The sequence below is a fragment of the Schistocerca serialis genome, chromosome 9, assembly GCF_023864345.2.
Source record: "Schistocerca serialis cubense isolate TAMUIC-IGC-003099 chromosome 9, iqSchSeri2.2, whole genome shotgun sequence".
Classification (NCBI taxonomy): Eukaryota; Metazoa; Arthropoda; class Insecta; order Orthoptera; family Acrididae; genus Schistocerca; species Schistocerca serialis.
Genome location: NC_064646.1, coordinates 259,625,630 through 259,643,092, shown reverse-complemented (window position 1 = coordinate 259,643,092; position 17,463 = coordinate 259,625,630). Strand labels below are relative to the sequence as shown.

Genomic DNA, 17,463 nt, shown 5'->3' with positions numbered 1-17,463 from the left:
AGTTTCTTTTCTAATTCCGACACTCTCGTAATTACTTGGCAAGTGGTTGTCGCAAGCGTTTCCACTTCCCTCTTTTTCTCTTCGCAGGTATTAGCCTACTTCCTCACTTTAATATCTACTTCGGACACTAAAGCCTTTAAAGTTTCCACCTTCTGTTGATCCTCTTTTTTCACTAATTGAATTTGTTCCGTCACCTTATTCTCGATGATCGGAGCTACTCCTTCTCCTACACTTTTCTCGATTCTGCTAATTTCGGAATTAAAACGAGTATTTATGCTCGCAATTTCCGCCTGAACGCCTATCATTTCCTGTTTGAGATTACCGATTTCCGTGTTAATTACAACAGTATCTTCTTTGATTTTATCAACTTTTGTGTTAACAACCGCAGCATTGTTGTTAACAACATTAATAGCTTTGTTCTGATTGTCTAGCTTCCGTTCAATTTTTTCAGACTGAGCTTCTTGCTTGGCAGACTGAGCTTCTTGCTTGGCAGCCTGAGCCTTAATTTCTGCCTATTGACTCTTGATTTCGTTAATCAAAACATTCAATAAATCAGTTAATTTCCCGGAAACTACCGGTTTTACTTCCGTAGCAGCTTCCTCTTTAATTGTTCCCCCGTATTCGTCATCAAGGGGTTCAGATTTGGTTTTCACTTCCGATTCCGAAACATTTTCTAAAGTTTGGAATTCCATTTCTGCTCTTTGTTGCGTTCCGGCGGTCGCATCTTTCATGCTAGCCGCCTGCCCCAGAACAATGGGTTCCGCGGTGCGCGTTTCCCACTGTTCGACCGATTGTTCCGTACCCAAGTCTACCAAATTCTGGTAATTGTTGCCTTCACTCATTTTACCAATTTTCAATATAAATGCCAAATCTCAAATATAATTAGGATTACTCCCAATACTTATTCTCCCTGACGTAACGGCCTGTTCGTAACCAGTACTTTGTTACGAGATTTGCACAATGCAAAATTCGTGTCCAGAACAACCTCAAATTTGAAGATTGTCCTGTCACCAGGTCGCCACGTGTAACCTCCCCCTCACTTATCGACCTTAATGACAGTGAAAAATTAAACCGCGTGTACCTAATGGAAATTTGGGAAAAGCAATCGTCGCCGAAGTTAATTTGTCGGTAAAGAGGGAGGAAAGGGTTACATCTAAATGAAAGGAAAAATGCAAATGAAACTGGTGGAAATTAATTTTGAAAAGGGCTAAAGTTAATAAAGAAAGTAAATGTGCGGCCGTTACGTTAACAATTAACTAGCGGTAATTAGATATTTGAGATTTGGGGGAAATTACGGTCGCCAGTCCTAAGGACAATTACTATAGTAACTGAAAAAGAAAGGTTATTACACATATAATTAGCACTAGAAACGTGGCAACTGAAGGTTGACACGTGTAGTGTGAAAACTGAAAGTTTGTCAGAAGTAATAAATTTCGCTACACTCTGACTTAATTTAGCAAAAGAGTTAATAAAACCGGAATATCGAAAGTTAATTTAGTGACTGAAGTTAATAGTGAGATTTGTTTCTGAAGCACTACGAAATTCAGTAAAATAAGGTTAGTCTTGGGCTACCTCAACAATAATTTCAAAAGCTACTTGAATCTTCGCAATTTAGAAATAAGAGATTTAACTTTGAACTTGAATTTAATGATTCTGAACAATTAACAATAGTAAAATTTAGTACGTACCAAGCTCAGCTGTAGTCACAGGTAAGCTAAAATACGGAAACAAAACTCGCACTCTTTATTTGTGCTTGTGTAACCTAAATATTGTAGCCAGCTATGAATACCTTAACTGAACTTTGAAAATAAAGCAGTGAAATCGAATGATGCTGGCGTTTGAATTTCGACACTCGGGTTCATTCCGGTAAAGGAAGGGACCCTGCTTGGTAATGCAATTGGGACAATGAGCAACAAAGGTTCATGCTACGTTGCTGTAATTTAGTTATGAAAATGGAACAGTTTGAAAAGCTGAGGTCTGTCATACATTTCTAAAACTTTACGTGCTTCCAGTCTTCCTTGTTGGTTGATTGAAGGTTTGAAGCCGTCGATCGAGGAGGTGGCGACAGTCATTCATTGTCGGCCGTCGCTGTTGCAGAAGCTGGATGTTGGCGCGCCTTCTTCTCGACACGGTCACCAGGCGAAACGGGCTCTTGATGTGCGCCAGCTAATGCTTCCCGTCCGCGACACCGTGTCAGAAACTATCATAGCAGGTCGAGCGCAATTACATGCTGCCCAACCCCGAAAGCGTGGCAACTCGCGGGAGCGTCACACAACACACCTGCTCCACTGCACCACCCCAGCCAGACTCCCCCTCTGCCCGCGCTCCACGCGACAGAGTTAACAAACACTACCAAAGATCCTAAACACTTTGGTTCTCCACACGACCTATCGATGTATTCGTTCGATAGCATAGTTTTCCCTAGGCCAGACCCAGCGTATACATACAAATAATATTCACAAAACAAACCAACATATATATATATATATATATATATATATATATATATACTCCTGGAAATGGAAAAAAGAACACATTGACACCGGTGTGTCAGACCCACCATACTTGCTCCGGACACTGCGAGAGGGCTGTACAAGCAATGATCACACGCACGGCACAGCGGACACACCAGGAACCGCGGTGTTGGCCGTCGAATGGCGCTAGCTGCGCAGCATTTGTGCACCGCCGCCGTCAGTGTCAGCCAGTTTGCCGTGGCATACGGAGCTCCATCGCAGTCTTTAACACTGGTAGCATGCCGCGACAGCGTGGACGTGAACCGTATGTGCAGTTGACGGACTTTGAGCGAGGGCGTATAGTGGGCATGCGGGAGGCCGGGCGGACGTACCGCCGAATTGCTCAACACGTTAGGCGTGAGGTCTCCACAGTACATCGATGTTGTCGCCAGTGGTCGGCGGAAGGTGCACGTGCCCGTCGACCTGGGACCGGACCGCAGCGACGCACGGATGCACGCCAAGACCGTAGGATCCTACACAGTGCCGTAGGGGACCGCACCGCCACTTCCCAGCAAATTAGGGACACTGTTGCTCCTGGGGTATCGGCGAGGACCATTCGCAACCGTCTCCTTGAAGCTGGGCTACGGTCCCGCACACCGTTAGGCCGTCTTCCGCTCACGCCCCAACATCATGCAGCCCGCCTCCAGTGGTGTCGCGACAGGCGTGAATGGAGGGACGAATGGAGACGTGTCGTCTTCAGCGATGAGAGTCGCTTCTGCCTTGGTGCCAATGATGGTCGTATGCGTGTTTGGCGCCGTGCAGGTGAGCGCCACAATCAGGACTGCATACGACCGAGGCACACAGGGCCAACACCCGGCATCATGGCGTGGGGAGCGATCTCCTACACTGGCCGTACACCACTGGTGATCGTCGAGGGGACACTGAATAGTGCACGGTACATCCAAACCGTCATCGAACCCATCGTTCTACCATTCCTAGACCGGCAAGGGAACTTGCTGTTCCAACAGGAGAATGCACGTCCGCATGTATCCCGTGCCACCCAACGTGCTCTAGAAGGTGTAAGTCAACTACCCTGGCCAGCAAGATCTCCGGATCTGTCCCCCATTGAGCATGTTTGGGACTGGATGAAGCGTCGTCTCACGCGGTCTGCACGTCCAGCACGAACGCTGGTCCAACTGAGGCGCCAGGTGGAAATGGCATGGCAAGCCGTTCCACAGGACTACATCCAGCATCTCTACGATCGTCTCCATGGGAGAATAGCAGCCTGCATTGCTGCGAAAGGTGGATATACACTGTACTAGTGCCGACATTGTGCATGCTCTGTTGCCTGTGTCTATGTGCCTGTGGTTCTGTCAGTATGATCATGTGATGTATCTGACCCCAGGAATGTGTCAATAAGGTTTCCCCTTCCTGGGACAATGAATTCACGGTGTTCTTATTTCAATTTCCAGGAGTATATATATATATATATATATATATATATATATATATATATATATATACAAACAGTAAAACAATTACAATATATAAAGAGACAGGAATGTCATATCTTCAGGTGACAAAATAAGGAAAAATCTATAGTACAATAGATGGAAATAGAAGGATATGCATTTCCGGCGGTACAAAGTGATGCCCTTTCTGTAATCTCTTCCTAAAGGAAAAAAATCATGTCATCCCAACGGCTCCCTCCCCCGCTCTCCCGCTGCCCCACACCCCACCCTCACCACATTCCAGGCGCCTTGGCCAACTTTGACGACTCAAAAAGCGGCTCTTGAAGCTGTTGCTACCCTATTAAGTTACGCACCTTCGTTTCAAAGTTTTCTCAATGGGCTCATTCCAGACAGTCGCCGGCCGCTGTGGTCGAGCGGTTCTAGGCGCTTCAGTCCGGAACCACGCTGCTGCTACGGTCGCAGGTTCGAATCTCGCCTAGGGCATGGATGTGTGTGACATGTCTTTAGGTTAGTTAGGTTTAACTAGCGCTAAGTCTTGGGAACTGATGACCTCAGATGTTAAGTCCCATAGTGCTTAGTGCCATTTGAAGCAGTCATTGTGTACGTTGAGACATTCCTGTGTTAGGCCACGGCGACCTACACATGTTTAGTTACTGCTTTATGCTAAAGTATTAAGTATTACCATGGAACGATTAGCCTAAATGAGGACCAAACATCACACTTTACCAACTGATACTGTTCCTTATCCACAACTGGTAGCTGTACAGAACGAAACAGTGATACTTATTATACTTAACCATAAAATTCGAAATTTCAGTGTTCGAAGACTCCACTGGAAATTTTAACATCGAGCCCTTCCTATTATCCCTGTACTCAGTCTAAGTTTTATAGTACTGTGCAATCCTACACAGGTCAAATTAATTTCTGTTCAACAAAGGTCAAATTAGTTTCCATTCAACAGCCTTTGGCCTATCTTCACATTTTCTTCTGTTTTTACTTTCATCTGTTTGCGTCACTTATACGAGTAGAACATCAAAACAAACTACATCCTACAAGGTCGTAATAATTTTAGTACACCATCACCGCCACCGCGTCATAGCAGCTTCAACAACGCCATCACTCTGTATTGACTGGTGTATTAAATCACCTAACTTTAAATTTTTTTAAAATCATCAAATTATATTTATCTAAAACTCGAAATTGTCACATGGGTATCATTTTAAATAGGCAATTGTCACTTTCTTTAATTTTATACTTTTAAAACTGTGCACGTGTCTCACTGACGAGCGGCTTTTGTTCCCTGCCAGCCCGCCCATTTCTCAGGAAACTGAGAAAACGATAAAGAAGGAAACTGTATGCCGACTGGTATGTTCTGAGACTCGTTTATCTATCAGCATTACAAAGAGTAACACTTGCTCTATTCCAACTCGTTATATCGGATTAGAGCGAGACTACAGTAGCAGACGCGTGATGTCACAAGGCTGGATGAGCCAAATACATCAGAGGCTGTTACATGGAAACAGCACGCTTAGTAAAATGCTCCAGCAGAAACTACAAGCGTTATGATTAGCTGCTGTAATGAAAGATCGATGGGAGTATCCTCTCAGCTCCCTCCAAACGTATTATTTTCAAAGAATAATTAAAACTAAATTAATATTCTGATTTTGTCCATAGTATTATGCGAGACACTCTTACTAATGACCTGTTATGACGTAACTAGAGCATAATTTTATTGTCAACGGTAAGTAAACGATAAAGTTACCCGAATCGCTTCGTGTGTCATCGGCTAAACCGCGTATCACCTTCTAGCAGTGTGGTTCGCTGCGACCGACTCAGTACTGATGGCACGGTGTTATGAAGTGCCCACTTAAGCTCGGGAATCTGGAGGGAACGCAGATAGTGTTATGATTTCAGGGAAGCGTAATTTGTCTGGTGTAACGTTAATAATATTTATTACTGAGTTGAAAACTGGCGAAGAGTTGTATTTTGACTAAAGAGAACAAACAAACAAACAAACAGTGTCCGAATAGGCCTTGAAGATCCAACGGTACCGACCGACCGCCGTGTCTTCCTCAGACCATCGGCATCACCGAATGAAGATACCGAGGGACGTGTAGTCAGCGCACCATTCTCCCAGCCATTATCAGTTTTCGTGACTGGAGTCGCTGCTCCTCAATCAAGTTACTCCTCAGTTTGCCTCACACGGGTTGAGTGCACCGCGCTCGCCAACAACATTCGGTAGACGGTGGCCCATCCAAGTGCTAGCCAGGCCCGACAGCCCTTAACTTTAGTGATCTGACGGGAATCGGTGTCAACACTGAGGCAAGGCCTCTGGTTGACTAACGAGAAGAACTGATGATTTTGTGAGCTACTTTCTTAGGCGCATTCACGATTACGCAACATTGTTGTACAGCTTACTGTTTTATGTAAAGTAGTGTTTGTAATAAAAAGCAGCTAACGTCCCTATAAACTACGAACTTGATTATTGGAGTGAGATAAGATCCTTAGCTAGTTTTTTATGGTTCCAATGAGGTCCTCACATCAAAAGCAATGCACTCACGATCTACGTGCAATGTCTATGCTTGGACGACAACAGCGCATGAAGACGCCAGGTTGGTAAAATATTGGATTTAACGTTCCAGATCTTGCGTCTTGCAGCTCTAAAATTCTGATGAAAAGGCATTTTTACATGGTGGACACCAAAGCTGCTATTTATTTACTATCTGACTAGTTTCGGGCTTTGCCCATTTTCTCACGCCACCTATAACGGACAGCAAAATTTGTTACGAGTGCATACGTCCACTGTGGATAATTTACGAATAGCACTCTACTTTGCGTTAAACACCAAACACGTGACTACAAACGATTCATAGAAACTTTCAATAAGACCTTAATCAACATATGAGTTGTACTCCAACCCGTATTAATCACTCGCCAAATATGAGATTGAAAATTATACAGCGAAAACTGTAACTGCATAATGATACTGTTGTGTGTGTATTTCTTTCAAATACAAATGAACTAATTTTTTTCCTCTAAAATAGTGCTTAAAAGGAAATGAAAATTTACTGTACAACTGTGATGTGGTGGAAAACTCTGTCTCCCAGTAATGCAGTTAATGATGTTAATATAACTGCGGGTTAAATTGAATATCCCAGAGATTATATAAGGCGTTATGAGTACAATGAAATTCTTTGCATCAATATCTATTAAAATTACGGTACCACCTACGACAACTAAACCAGCGTGATACACAGTATAATCCAGTGAGAACAAATTCGCCATTGTATGTAAAATATCGTTGTCGCGTGGATACGTAATGCTGGATAATGAAGGTATTATAGTTAAGAAAAATGCATATAGTATGCACGTACATTAACATAATATACTACAGTGTATGTGACTTCTTTTACGAAGATCTTTGACACATTTAAGTATGATGAGGCAAACAAGATTGTTCTCACCAAACATTTCCTATATACAAAGTACGAAAGAAGTTACCATATGAACCACCATACCACTGTTACCTTTATTAATCACATTCGACGCATCCATTTGTGACAAATTTTCCTCTGCAATACGTGGCTTGTGAAATTGGGCAAAGTCCGAAACTAATCAGCCAGTAAATAAATAGCAGCTTGCAGTGCTTCGAGAATTTCAGAAGAAATTCTAGAATCACTCGGCCTTCCAACGTTTCGAACATCCGATATTTTAGATATGAGTAGGAAAAACGAATCAGCCGACTGCGCATAGTTTATTTGTATGAGTAGGTGAGAAAAGAACCGCCGCGAGGAAAAAGATGGGCACGGTGTATGAACGGCTGCAGACAAGTACTTGCTGTACGGTACACTGAGTTTCGTGTACGGGCAAAGAAGAACAAGTAAAGTTTATGTAGTATTCTGTGTTCTTTAATGTCTGTGATGATTGTAAAAAGACTGGTGGACAGTTGAAAGTAGTTTCTTAAGGACACTTATGTGTTGGACTCGAATGAGAATAGAGACTTTTAAATTTTTTCATGTCTCGGTTATTATCGAAGCGAGATACAGTAAGCTATTTTGGAGACGTGTAAATGATTCTAATGTTCGAAGAATGAGTTAGCTTGCCGAACGTTTATGAACGTTGAAAAAATATATTGTGATTGAATTGAAAAATATTATACGAGAACACAAATTATTTCAAGAATAGAAAAGTAGTTAGTAAATTCCCTTAACCAGCATCATATCTTCGGAGACGAAGCTCTCGGGAGATCGACGTAGCGGATTAACCAGAGAAAAGGCTCTGATACACATAAGCGGCAAGTTAACTGAATTTGGAGAAGTGTGAGTTTTGCACCCCAGCACCACACTGTCTCTTGATGTCGTCCAGAGAACGTTGGAAGCTTTGGTGTTCAACATTTAGACATGTATCTTCTTGAGACATTAGGAATTCACTGCGCTGTTAGGATGTGAAAAGGTACAACTAGGCGCTTACATGTCGTGCTGCTCCAGTGCCAATAGAGGCAGTGAACTGGCAACTGCGGTAACACACCGTAGGGAATTAGACACTGATTTTTTACCACTTGCCGCGTATATGATTGCTGGTGAAAAGGCGTGGTGGAATGAGGTGAATAATCTTGATCATTTTGCTCTTCACAGCTGTTTTATGTTAATGCTAATAAGAATCACCACAGATGTAGTCAGGTTTCGTTGAGAGAACATCATCAGGTGGCAATGAAATTCGCCAACAGTCTTCTTGCAGAGACCACAACATTTGTGGACTCTTGACTGTCCACAGGTGAATTTATGTATTGCAGTGTAGCTATAAAGGACGTGTCGTTCTGTTGCAGGTGCTGTTCGTGTTTATGTTTCTAATCTTCGGCTTCGCGCTGAGCTTCTCGATCATCTTCTACCGGAGCCCGTACTTCGGCAACCCGTGGAAGGCGCTGCTGAAGACGACGGTGATGATGACGGGGGAGTTCGAGTACGACGACATGTTCGACGACAAGCAGAAGAAGGAGGGCGACGAGTGGTCGCGGCTGGAGGTGACGGGCCGCGTCGTCTTCCTGCTCTTCATCCTGCTCGCCTCCATCGTCCTCATGAACCTCATGGTGGGCCTCGCAGTCAGCGACATACAGGTTCGTACACCTCACGGAATTCCATTGTAGGTTTGCCGCAAAGAATGATCACATCACGTGTTTCTCACCCCTGGTGGTACTTGCTCTATCGATGGCTGTGAAGGCAGATGCAAGAGCCGCACGTATTCACATTTAGCCATCTTCTCGCTTGCCACGTTGTGGTGAAGCCTTTGAGGATCGTGATGAATGTTTCACCGTACCTGTATTGTATTTAAGTTTTCTATTGAGTCACTGTCCGCTGGTAGTGATCTGATGGGTGGAGTCGCTGCCACTAGATCGCGGGGTCCTTGGTTCGATTCCCAGTGGGGTCAGACGTTTTCGTTCTTTGGGGACTGCATGTTGGTATTATCTGAATTATTTCCTCTCATCTTCACTGCAAAACATAAATCGCTGAAGAGACATCAAATAGAAAGACTTGCACCTGGTGAACAACACGAGACCTTCCGGTCAGTAATACCGTAACATCATTTCATCGAGCCATTGACACTTTTCCTCAGTTGTTCTAATCTATTTGCTGTATGCACATTTTTCGGTACTGAACTACAACTGCATACATTTCTATGGTTTACATGTAGCCTGTTGTGTAGATGCTAGAAAACTATACATTTACGTAAAATAATTTTTTTACGTCTTGGGATTCTCCTGTTTTAACAAAACGCCATTAAACAAAATATAAAGAGGTACATAGACAGAGACTGGAGAGAGATAAGGGGGCATAAAGAGTGAGAGAGGTTGGTGGGAGACAGAAGCGAGAGAAAAGTGACAGAGGAGTTTGGGGAGAGAGGTAAAGGGTGGTTAAGGGAGAGAGACCAGAGAGATAAGTGGGACGGAGAAATGTGTGTGTGTGTGTGTGTGAGAGAGAGAGAGAGAGAGAGAGAGAGAAATTGAGAGGGGGGGGGGGGAGTAGGAAAATGAGAAATACCGAGAAAGATATATATGTACAGTCACATTAAAAGCCTGATAAATCAACTTCTGCAGCGTGAGACGTGTAGAAACAAATAAATGACTTTCTGGAAGGTACCGATAAGGATGTGGAGTCATGTCGACCGCAGTGTCGTTGCCAGATGCGTTAAGTTTCTCGGTTGAGGATCAATGTCGCGAAAAGCCCGACAGAAGTGGTTCCTTCGATTCTCAATGGCTTAACTAAACGCTAGCCTTCGTACTGCACACTGTCGAGTCTTGGCAGGGTGCTGTCTGACGCTGATCCATAGCACATGTGTCCATAATCAAAGTGTGTCCTTAGTACGGACGGTAAAAAGTCATCACTGTCCGCCGATCAGAGCCCCACATTAGTCCAGTCGTAGTTCTGGTGAGATTGCGTGCTTTTTCACATCTAACAACGATAACGTCAAATATGATGAGTCCATCTTCGTTGCGCGCGCAGTTGATCAGAAGCTATGCCATAAATTACGACACGGAAGAAACAAGATTTCGTGAAAGTACATTATACGGACTTACGTGTTCAAACACTCCTTACGTTATTTATCACTCATTGATGCGCATATCACGAGACATCACCATGATGAGGTTTCTGGCAGTAGTAAACGTAGGCAATAATACCGCCCACAACTTCCGAAAGAAGATCAACGTATGCTGATTATACTGTAGATATCTGAAATTACTGACAGTCGCAAACAAAAGACAAACGATCGATATGTGACGACCACAACTTCGGACGGCAAATTATAATTACGTTCCGACATAATACACGTGTACTATTTTAAATCTCCTGTGTGGTCTTGTTCCAGTCAGTTTGTGAACCGCCCCCCCCCCTCCTCCCTTCCTAATCGGCGAACTGGATTTCGATATGATTGACCATCATCCCGTATGCCTATTGAAATTTTGCAGTGAGTCAGGGACTCGTTGCCGAAGGAAAATAAACCGATTAGTAGGAGGAAAGTGTAGAACATACCATTAGGTAGGAATAATCTATTCTAAATCTAATCTAAATACTGATGATAATTGTGAAATGGGTGGAATTTGGTACAATCGCTCACGACCCACAAAATGATGCCAAATACTATATTTAACACTAAAAATACTGATAACACAAAAAACTGATTAGCAAAAACAGGGTAATTAAACGGTCACCAGCACACTACGACAATGAATCTCCCGAATCCTAAGAAAGGTAATGGGAAAGAAAAGTAAGTAAATAACCACTAGCGTGTCAACGGAAGGTTGTCACCCTTTTCCACAACACAACGCGGGAAAATAAATGAAAATCCTAAGAAAGGTAATGAGAAAGAAAAGTAAGCAAATAATCGCTAGCGTGGCAACAGAAGGTTGTCACCCTTTTCCACAACATAACGCTGGAAAATAAATGAACCAGGAAGCACTGAGTTTGCCGTTGCTTATTCTGAAATACTAAATTTTGAAAGTGAAATTAAATGAAATTGCTTGTTAAATAAATAACTGACTGTAACCAAAACTTTGCTATGTAAAGAAAATTACTTTCAGTAACTTGAGTCTAACGTAACGCTAAATTTAGGAAAAGGGAAGCAATTTACTTTTGGCTATTGAAAGACGCAAATAAGCAACTGATTTTACTTTTGATACAACAACAACAAAATGCATACGAAGCCAGCAGACAGCTAACGCTATACTAAGAGCAGGAGAAATGAAATTGCGCAATGTTAATTCGTGCTGTATATTTAGTTATTAGTTTTGTCACCGTAAGTGATTGAAGATAATAATGGTAATTGTAAATTCGTTAAGCATCTGTTATGGAATACAAGAATGGACAGTTACCGAGGCCGTAAAATTTAGACTGGAACTTGTCATTAGCAAACACATTAAACTGGCAGTAAATAGCTAATCAATTTTCATATTTTTATGACACTCGGCTATTGCGTGGAAAGGAAAGCGACTCTGCTAGGTAATAATGTCTAAGGACAATGATAACACAGGTGCCCTACAAGTTTTATCTGTTGCAGGTTATTTTGCATAAAATTATTTAAAAGTTTGTGAAATAAATGCCACTGGGTAATACCTCTTCAATATTAGTTAACTGTCTTACGATTTTGAGCTGTGCGGACGACGAAGGATGTAGCCGATGACTGTGCCGAGCTGCCGCTGTTGCTGCTGGTTGAGAACCAGAGTCGTCTCCAGAGCCATTGATAATTATGGGACAGGCTATAGTTTGAATTGCTGCTTCCTCCCCTTGTTCACTCCTACTGTGCTCTCAATAATCGCGGGTTAATGAATTAGGTGAGCCTGCACTGGCGTGATCATAGCTGCACACGGCGTCTGCGGGAGCGCCCGACAAACACTTCAGCACTCTTTAATGACTCAGGCTGCTCTGCCTCCTCTCTGCTTTCAGCACCCTACGGCTTTTACTGCAGCCCCTGAAAAACGAGTAAGTTCCCACTTCATCATTTTCCACGTTGTTGTTGTTGTTGCTGTTGTGGTCTTCAGTCCGAAGAATGGTTTCATGCAGCTGTCCATGCTACTGTATCCTAAGCAAGCTTTTCCATCTCCAAATAACTACCGTAACTAACATCCTTCTTAATCTGCTTATTTTTATTTACCTGATGGTCTCGCTCTAAAATTTTTATCCTCCTCACTTCCGTTCAATAATACACTACTGGCCATTAAAATTGCTACACCAAAAAGAAATGTAGATGATAAACGGGTATTCATTGGACGAATATATTATACTAGAACTGACACGTGATTACATTTTCCCGCGATTTGGGTGCGTAGATCCTGAGAAATCAGTACCCAGAACAACCACCTATGGACGTAATAACGGCCCTGATACGCCTGGTCATTGAGTCAAACAGAGTTTGGATGGCGTATTCAGGTACAGCTGCCGATGCAGCTTTAACGCGATACCACAATTCATGAAGAGTAGTGACTGGCGTATTAGTGACGAGCCAGTTGCTCGGCCACCATTGGCCAGACGTTTTCAGTTGGTGAGAGATATGGAGAATGTGCTGGCCAGGGCAGGAGTCGAGCATTTTCTGTATCAAGAAAGGCCCGTACAGGACCTGCAACATGCGGTCGTCCATTATCCTGCTGAAATGTAGGGTTTCGCATGGATCGAATGAAGGATAGAACCACGGGTCGTAACACATCTGAAGTGTAACGTCCACTGTTCAAAGTGCCGTCAATGCGAACAAGAGGTGGTCGAGACGTGTAACCTGTGGCACCTCATACCATCACGCCGGGTGATACGCCAGTATGGTGATCACGAAAACACGCTTCCAATGTGCGTTCACCGCGATGTCGCCAAACACGGATGCGACCATTATGATGCTGTCAACAGAACCTGGATTCATTCGAAAAAATGACGTTTTGCCATTCGTGCACCCAGGTTCGTCGATGAGTACACCATCGCAGGCGCTCCTGTCTGTGATGCAGCGTCAAGGGTAACCGCAGCCATGGTCTCCGAGCTGGTAGTCCATGCTGCCGCAAACGTCGTCGAACTGTTCGTGCATATGGTTGTTGTCTTGCAAACGTCCCCATTGTTGACTCAGGGATCGAGACGTGGCTGCACGATCCGTTACAGCCATGCGGATAAGATGCCTGTCATTTCGACTGCTAGTGATACGAGGCCGTTGGGATCCAGCACGGCGTTCCGTATTACCCTCCTGAACCCACCGATTGCATATTCTGCTAACAGTCACTGGAGCAGCAATGTCGCGATACGATAAACCGCAACCGCGATATGCTACAATCCGACCTTTATCAAAGTCGGAAACGTGATGGTACGCATTTCTCCTCCTTACACGAGGCATCACAACAACGTTTCACCAGACAACGCCGGCCAACTGCTGTTTGTGTATGAGAAATCGTTTGGAAACTTTCCTCATGTCAGCACGTTGTACGTGTCGCCACTGGCGCCAACCTTGTGTGAATGCTCTGAAAAGCTAATCATTTGCATATCACAGCATCTTCTTCCCGTCGGTTAAATTTCGCGTCTGTAGCACGTCATCTTCGTGGTGTAGGAATTTTAATGGCCAGTAGTGTAAATTGGTGATCCCTTGATGCCTCAGAATGTGTCGTACTAACCAACAGTAATTACCACACATCCGACAAGTTGCGCACTTCCTGAACTGCTCGTCCCGAGCCTCCGCGTCAAACGCAGATAGATCGCATGCCTTCCCCATTCTACACACGGGCAGCACGCTCACTGGTACTGCATGCACCGTGCGTGTGTCTGACTAACAGCCATTCTTCGCCAGGTGGCGCTGTTACTGCCTGGGCGGTTTTATATCGGTAGTAGGTCGGTGGCCATAAAGTTCTGGCTGATCAATGTATACCGGCGTGTACGTAGTCCTCTCAACGGTCCTATTATCATGTTCAATAGCTGCCCACATCACAATTCCAGGAGTTTGAGATGCGTGGGTCTCTAGAACCAGTGCTTCTGGTGACCTTCCCCCAGTTTTTCTACAGACACGTTGTTGTCAATATGACCGCCACAGCGAGAAGCTAGATTCGTTTATGAACATCAGACAATACCACTTAATATTCCAGATGAATATAGCTTTACAATATTCTGTTGTCTGTGGCATGGCGCCGGCGGTAATTCGGAAACTCAACCCAGCTTCCACAAGTCTGATCCAGAATGTTTGCATTGAATCTCTACCTGCAATCCCCTCTCGTACTTCAGTTGTTCTCATCTGTCTGTTTGCCAGAAGTAGTCGAATAATCAAAAGATTTTCTCGCCTGAGCTTTTTGGCACATCATTGTGCTGAAACCAGCTCGCCACGACTCGTTCTGCAGTCTTTGCATTACAACCAATTGCCTCAGCGATCTTTCGGTATGGTGTTACCATGCCCCTTAAGTCAGTGATAACCTGTATCATCAAGGATGGCGAATCGCTGCACATGCACATGGCTGGACATGCTGCGTTGCGATTTCCACCAGAAATGTCCTAGTAGCATTAGACACGCCCAATAGCGGTCATCATTCTCCATCTGTGGGAGAGATCTTTTTCTGTACTGAAAATAAACTCATTTAACGATGAAATGTTAGTCAACACATTCTACAGACATGGGAGAACTGGAGTATCTGTTTCGCAATAGTGTTCACAATGCAACAATTATTATTTTCGTCAGTATATGCACTCTAAGGAGAAAAAGCATTACGTAAAGGCAGTTCTTTCCTCCCTGCTCCCTTTACTATTAAAACAGGAAGGGAATGGCTACCAAGTATAAAGTACTCGTACTTTACGCTATGCACTATACAGTTCCTTGCAGCTTATATGTAATGTAGTGCAGCCTCCATGGAGTCGGTTCCGACCATTATGATCCCATCACGTTGTTATCAACTTCAGCCTAAGGCCTTGGTTGTTGCAGCTACCCACGATAGTATTTCTTGCGCAGATCTCTCCATCTCTGCTTACCTACTGACTTACTGCAACTTACATCCATTTAAACGTGCTTAATCTAGTTGTGGCTTGGTTTTCACGTACGGTTTTACCCCCTCCCGCCACGCTTATCCCACGACATACCTTAGGATGTGTCTTGTCAATTAATTCCTTATTTTGGTCTAGTTGTCCCACAAATTCATTTCTTTCCCATTTCAGTTCGATGCCTCTTCATTAGCTATTCTACCTGCCCACCTAATTTTCACCATTCTTCTTTAAACTAACTTTCAAAGGTTTCTACTCTCCTCTTCTCACAGCTGTTTGTCTTCCACATCCCACTCGCGTATAAGCCAGACAAAAACAAGTGTGTTCTGAAAAGTAAGGCTTCCGAATTTTTCATCTGAAAACCCTTAAAGCTTTTAAAATAAAACAAACATTATTAACATTCCACAGTCCACATTCTTCATATCTACATATCTGCAGTCCTCTGGCTTTAGAAGGATCCGCATTGCAGCGAATAACTTGGCAGTGTGTACCTTAACTACAATGAGGAGACAAAAGCCATGGGATACCTGCTAATATCGTGTCGGACCTCCTTTTGCACGGCGCAGTGCAGCAGTTCGACGTCACATGGACTCAACAAGTCGTTGGAAGTCCTCTGCAGAAATATGAGCCATGCCGCCTCTATAGACGTCCGTAATTGCGAAAGCGTTGCCGCTGCAGGATTTTGTGCACGAACTGACTCTCTGTTATGTGCCATAAATGTTCGATTGGATTCATGTCGGCCGATCTGGGTGACCAAATAATTTGCTCTAATTATCGAGAATGTCCTTCAAACCATTCGCGAACAACTATTGCTCGGAGACATCATTGTTTGGGAGCATTAACTCCATGAATACCAATGCTCTCGAAATAGCCAAACATAAGCGTTTCCTATCAGTGATCGGTTCAGTTGGATCAGAGGATCCAGTCCATTCCAAGTAAACACAGCCTACACCATTATGAAGCTACCACCAACTTTCGGAGTGCCTTGTTGGCAGCTTGCGTCCGTGGATTCATGTGGTCTGCCCCACACATGACCCCTACCGTCAGCTGTTATCAACTGAAGTCGGGTTTCAGCTGACCAGGCCACGTTTCTTCAGTTGTCTAGAGTCCAACTGGTATGGTCACGAACACAGGAGAGGCACTGCAGGCGATGTGGTGCCGTTAGCAAAGCCACTCGCGTCGGCCGTCTGCTGCCGTAGCGCATTATTGCCAAATTTCGCCACTCTGTCCTAGCGGATATGTTCGTCGTACGTCCCATATTCATTTCTGTGGTTATTTCACGCAGTGTTGCTTGCCTTTTAGCACAGACAACTCTACGTAAACGCAGCTGCTCTCGGTCGTTAAGTGAAGGCCGTCGACCACTATGTCGTCGATGGTGAGAGAGAATGTCGAAATGTGGTATTCTCGGCACACTCTTGACGCATTGGATCTCGGAATACTGAATTCCCTAAGGATTTCTGAAATGGAGTGTCCCATACGTCTAGCTCCAACTACCATTCGCGTTCAAAGTCTGCTAACTCCCTCGTGCGGCCGCGCGGGGTAGCCGTGCGGTCTTGGGCGCCTTGCCACGGTTCGCGCGGCTCCCCTCGTCGGAGTTTCGAGTCCTCCCTCGGGCATCGGTGTATGTGTTGTCCTTAGCGTAAGTTAGTTTCAGTTAGATTAAGTAGCGTGTAAGCCTAGGGACAGATGGTCTCAGCAGTTTGGTCCCATAGGAACTTACCACAAATTTCCAAACTTTTTCCATCGTGCGGCTCTAATCACGCCTTAAATCACTTCATACGACCCACCTAAGTAACAGGTTAGCCAGTGCACTGCCCTTTTATACCTAGTGCACGCGATACAACCACCATCTGTATATGTGCATATCATTAGCCCATGACTTTCCTCACCTCATTGTATGTCGGTGCGTGAGAAACAGCGTGCTGTAACCGAGTTTCGAATTCAAGGAGTTCGTCTGCACCTGGGACACCGTCTCCTTAAGGTTGACAATCCCAGACCACACACCAGCGGTGCGACACCGGCAACAGTCCGACGCCTCGGGTTCAATGTCGTCGATCTTCCTCC

The 17,463-nt window shown here is 44.3% G+C and overlaps 1 protein-coding gene across 1 annotated transcript in view; it reads left to right on the top strand.

Annotated features, from left to right (window-relative positions):
* The window catches only part of LOC126419046 (transient receptor potential channel pyrexia-like), a 245,435-nt gene that overhangs the window by 195,048 nt on the left and 32,924 nt on the right, over positions 1 to 17,463 (top strand). Inside the window, exon 11 of the mRNA XM_050086118.1 lies at positions 8,751 to 9,038. Coding sequence (XP_049942075.1) covers positions 8,751 to 9,038 — 288 coding nt within the window. The remainder of the gene's footprint in view (positions 1 to 8,750; positions 9,039 to 17,463) is intronic.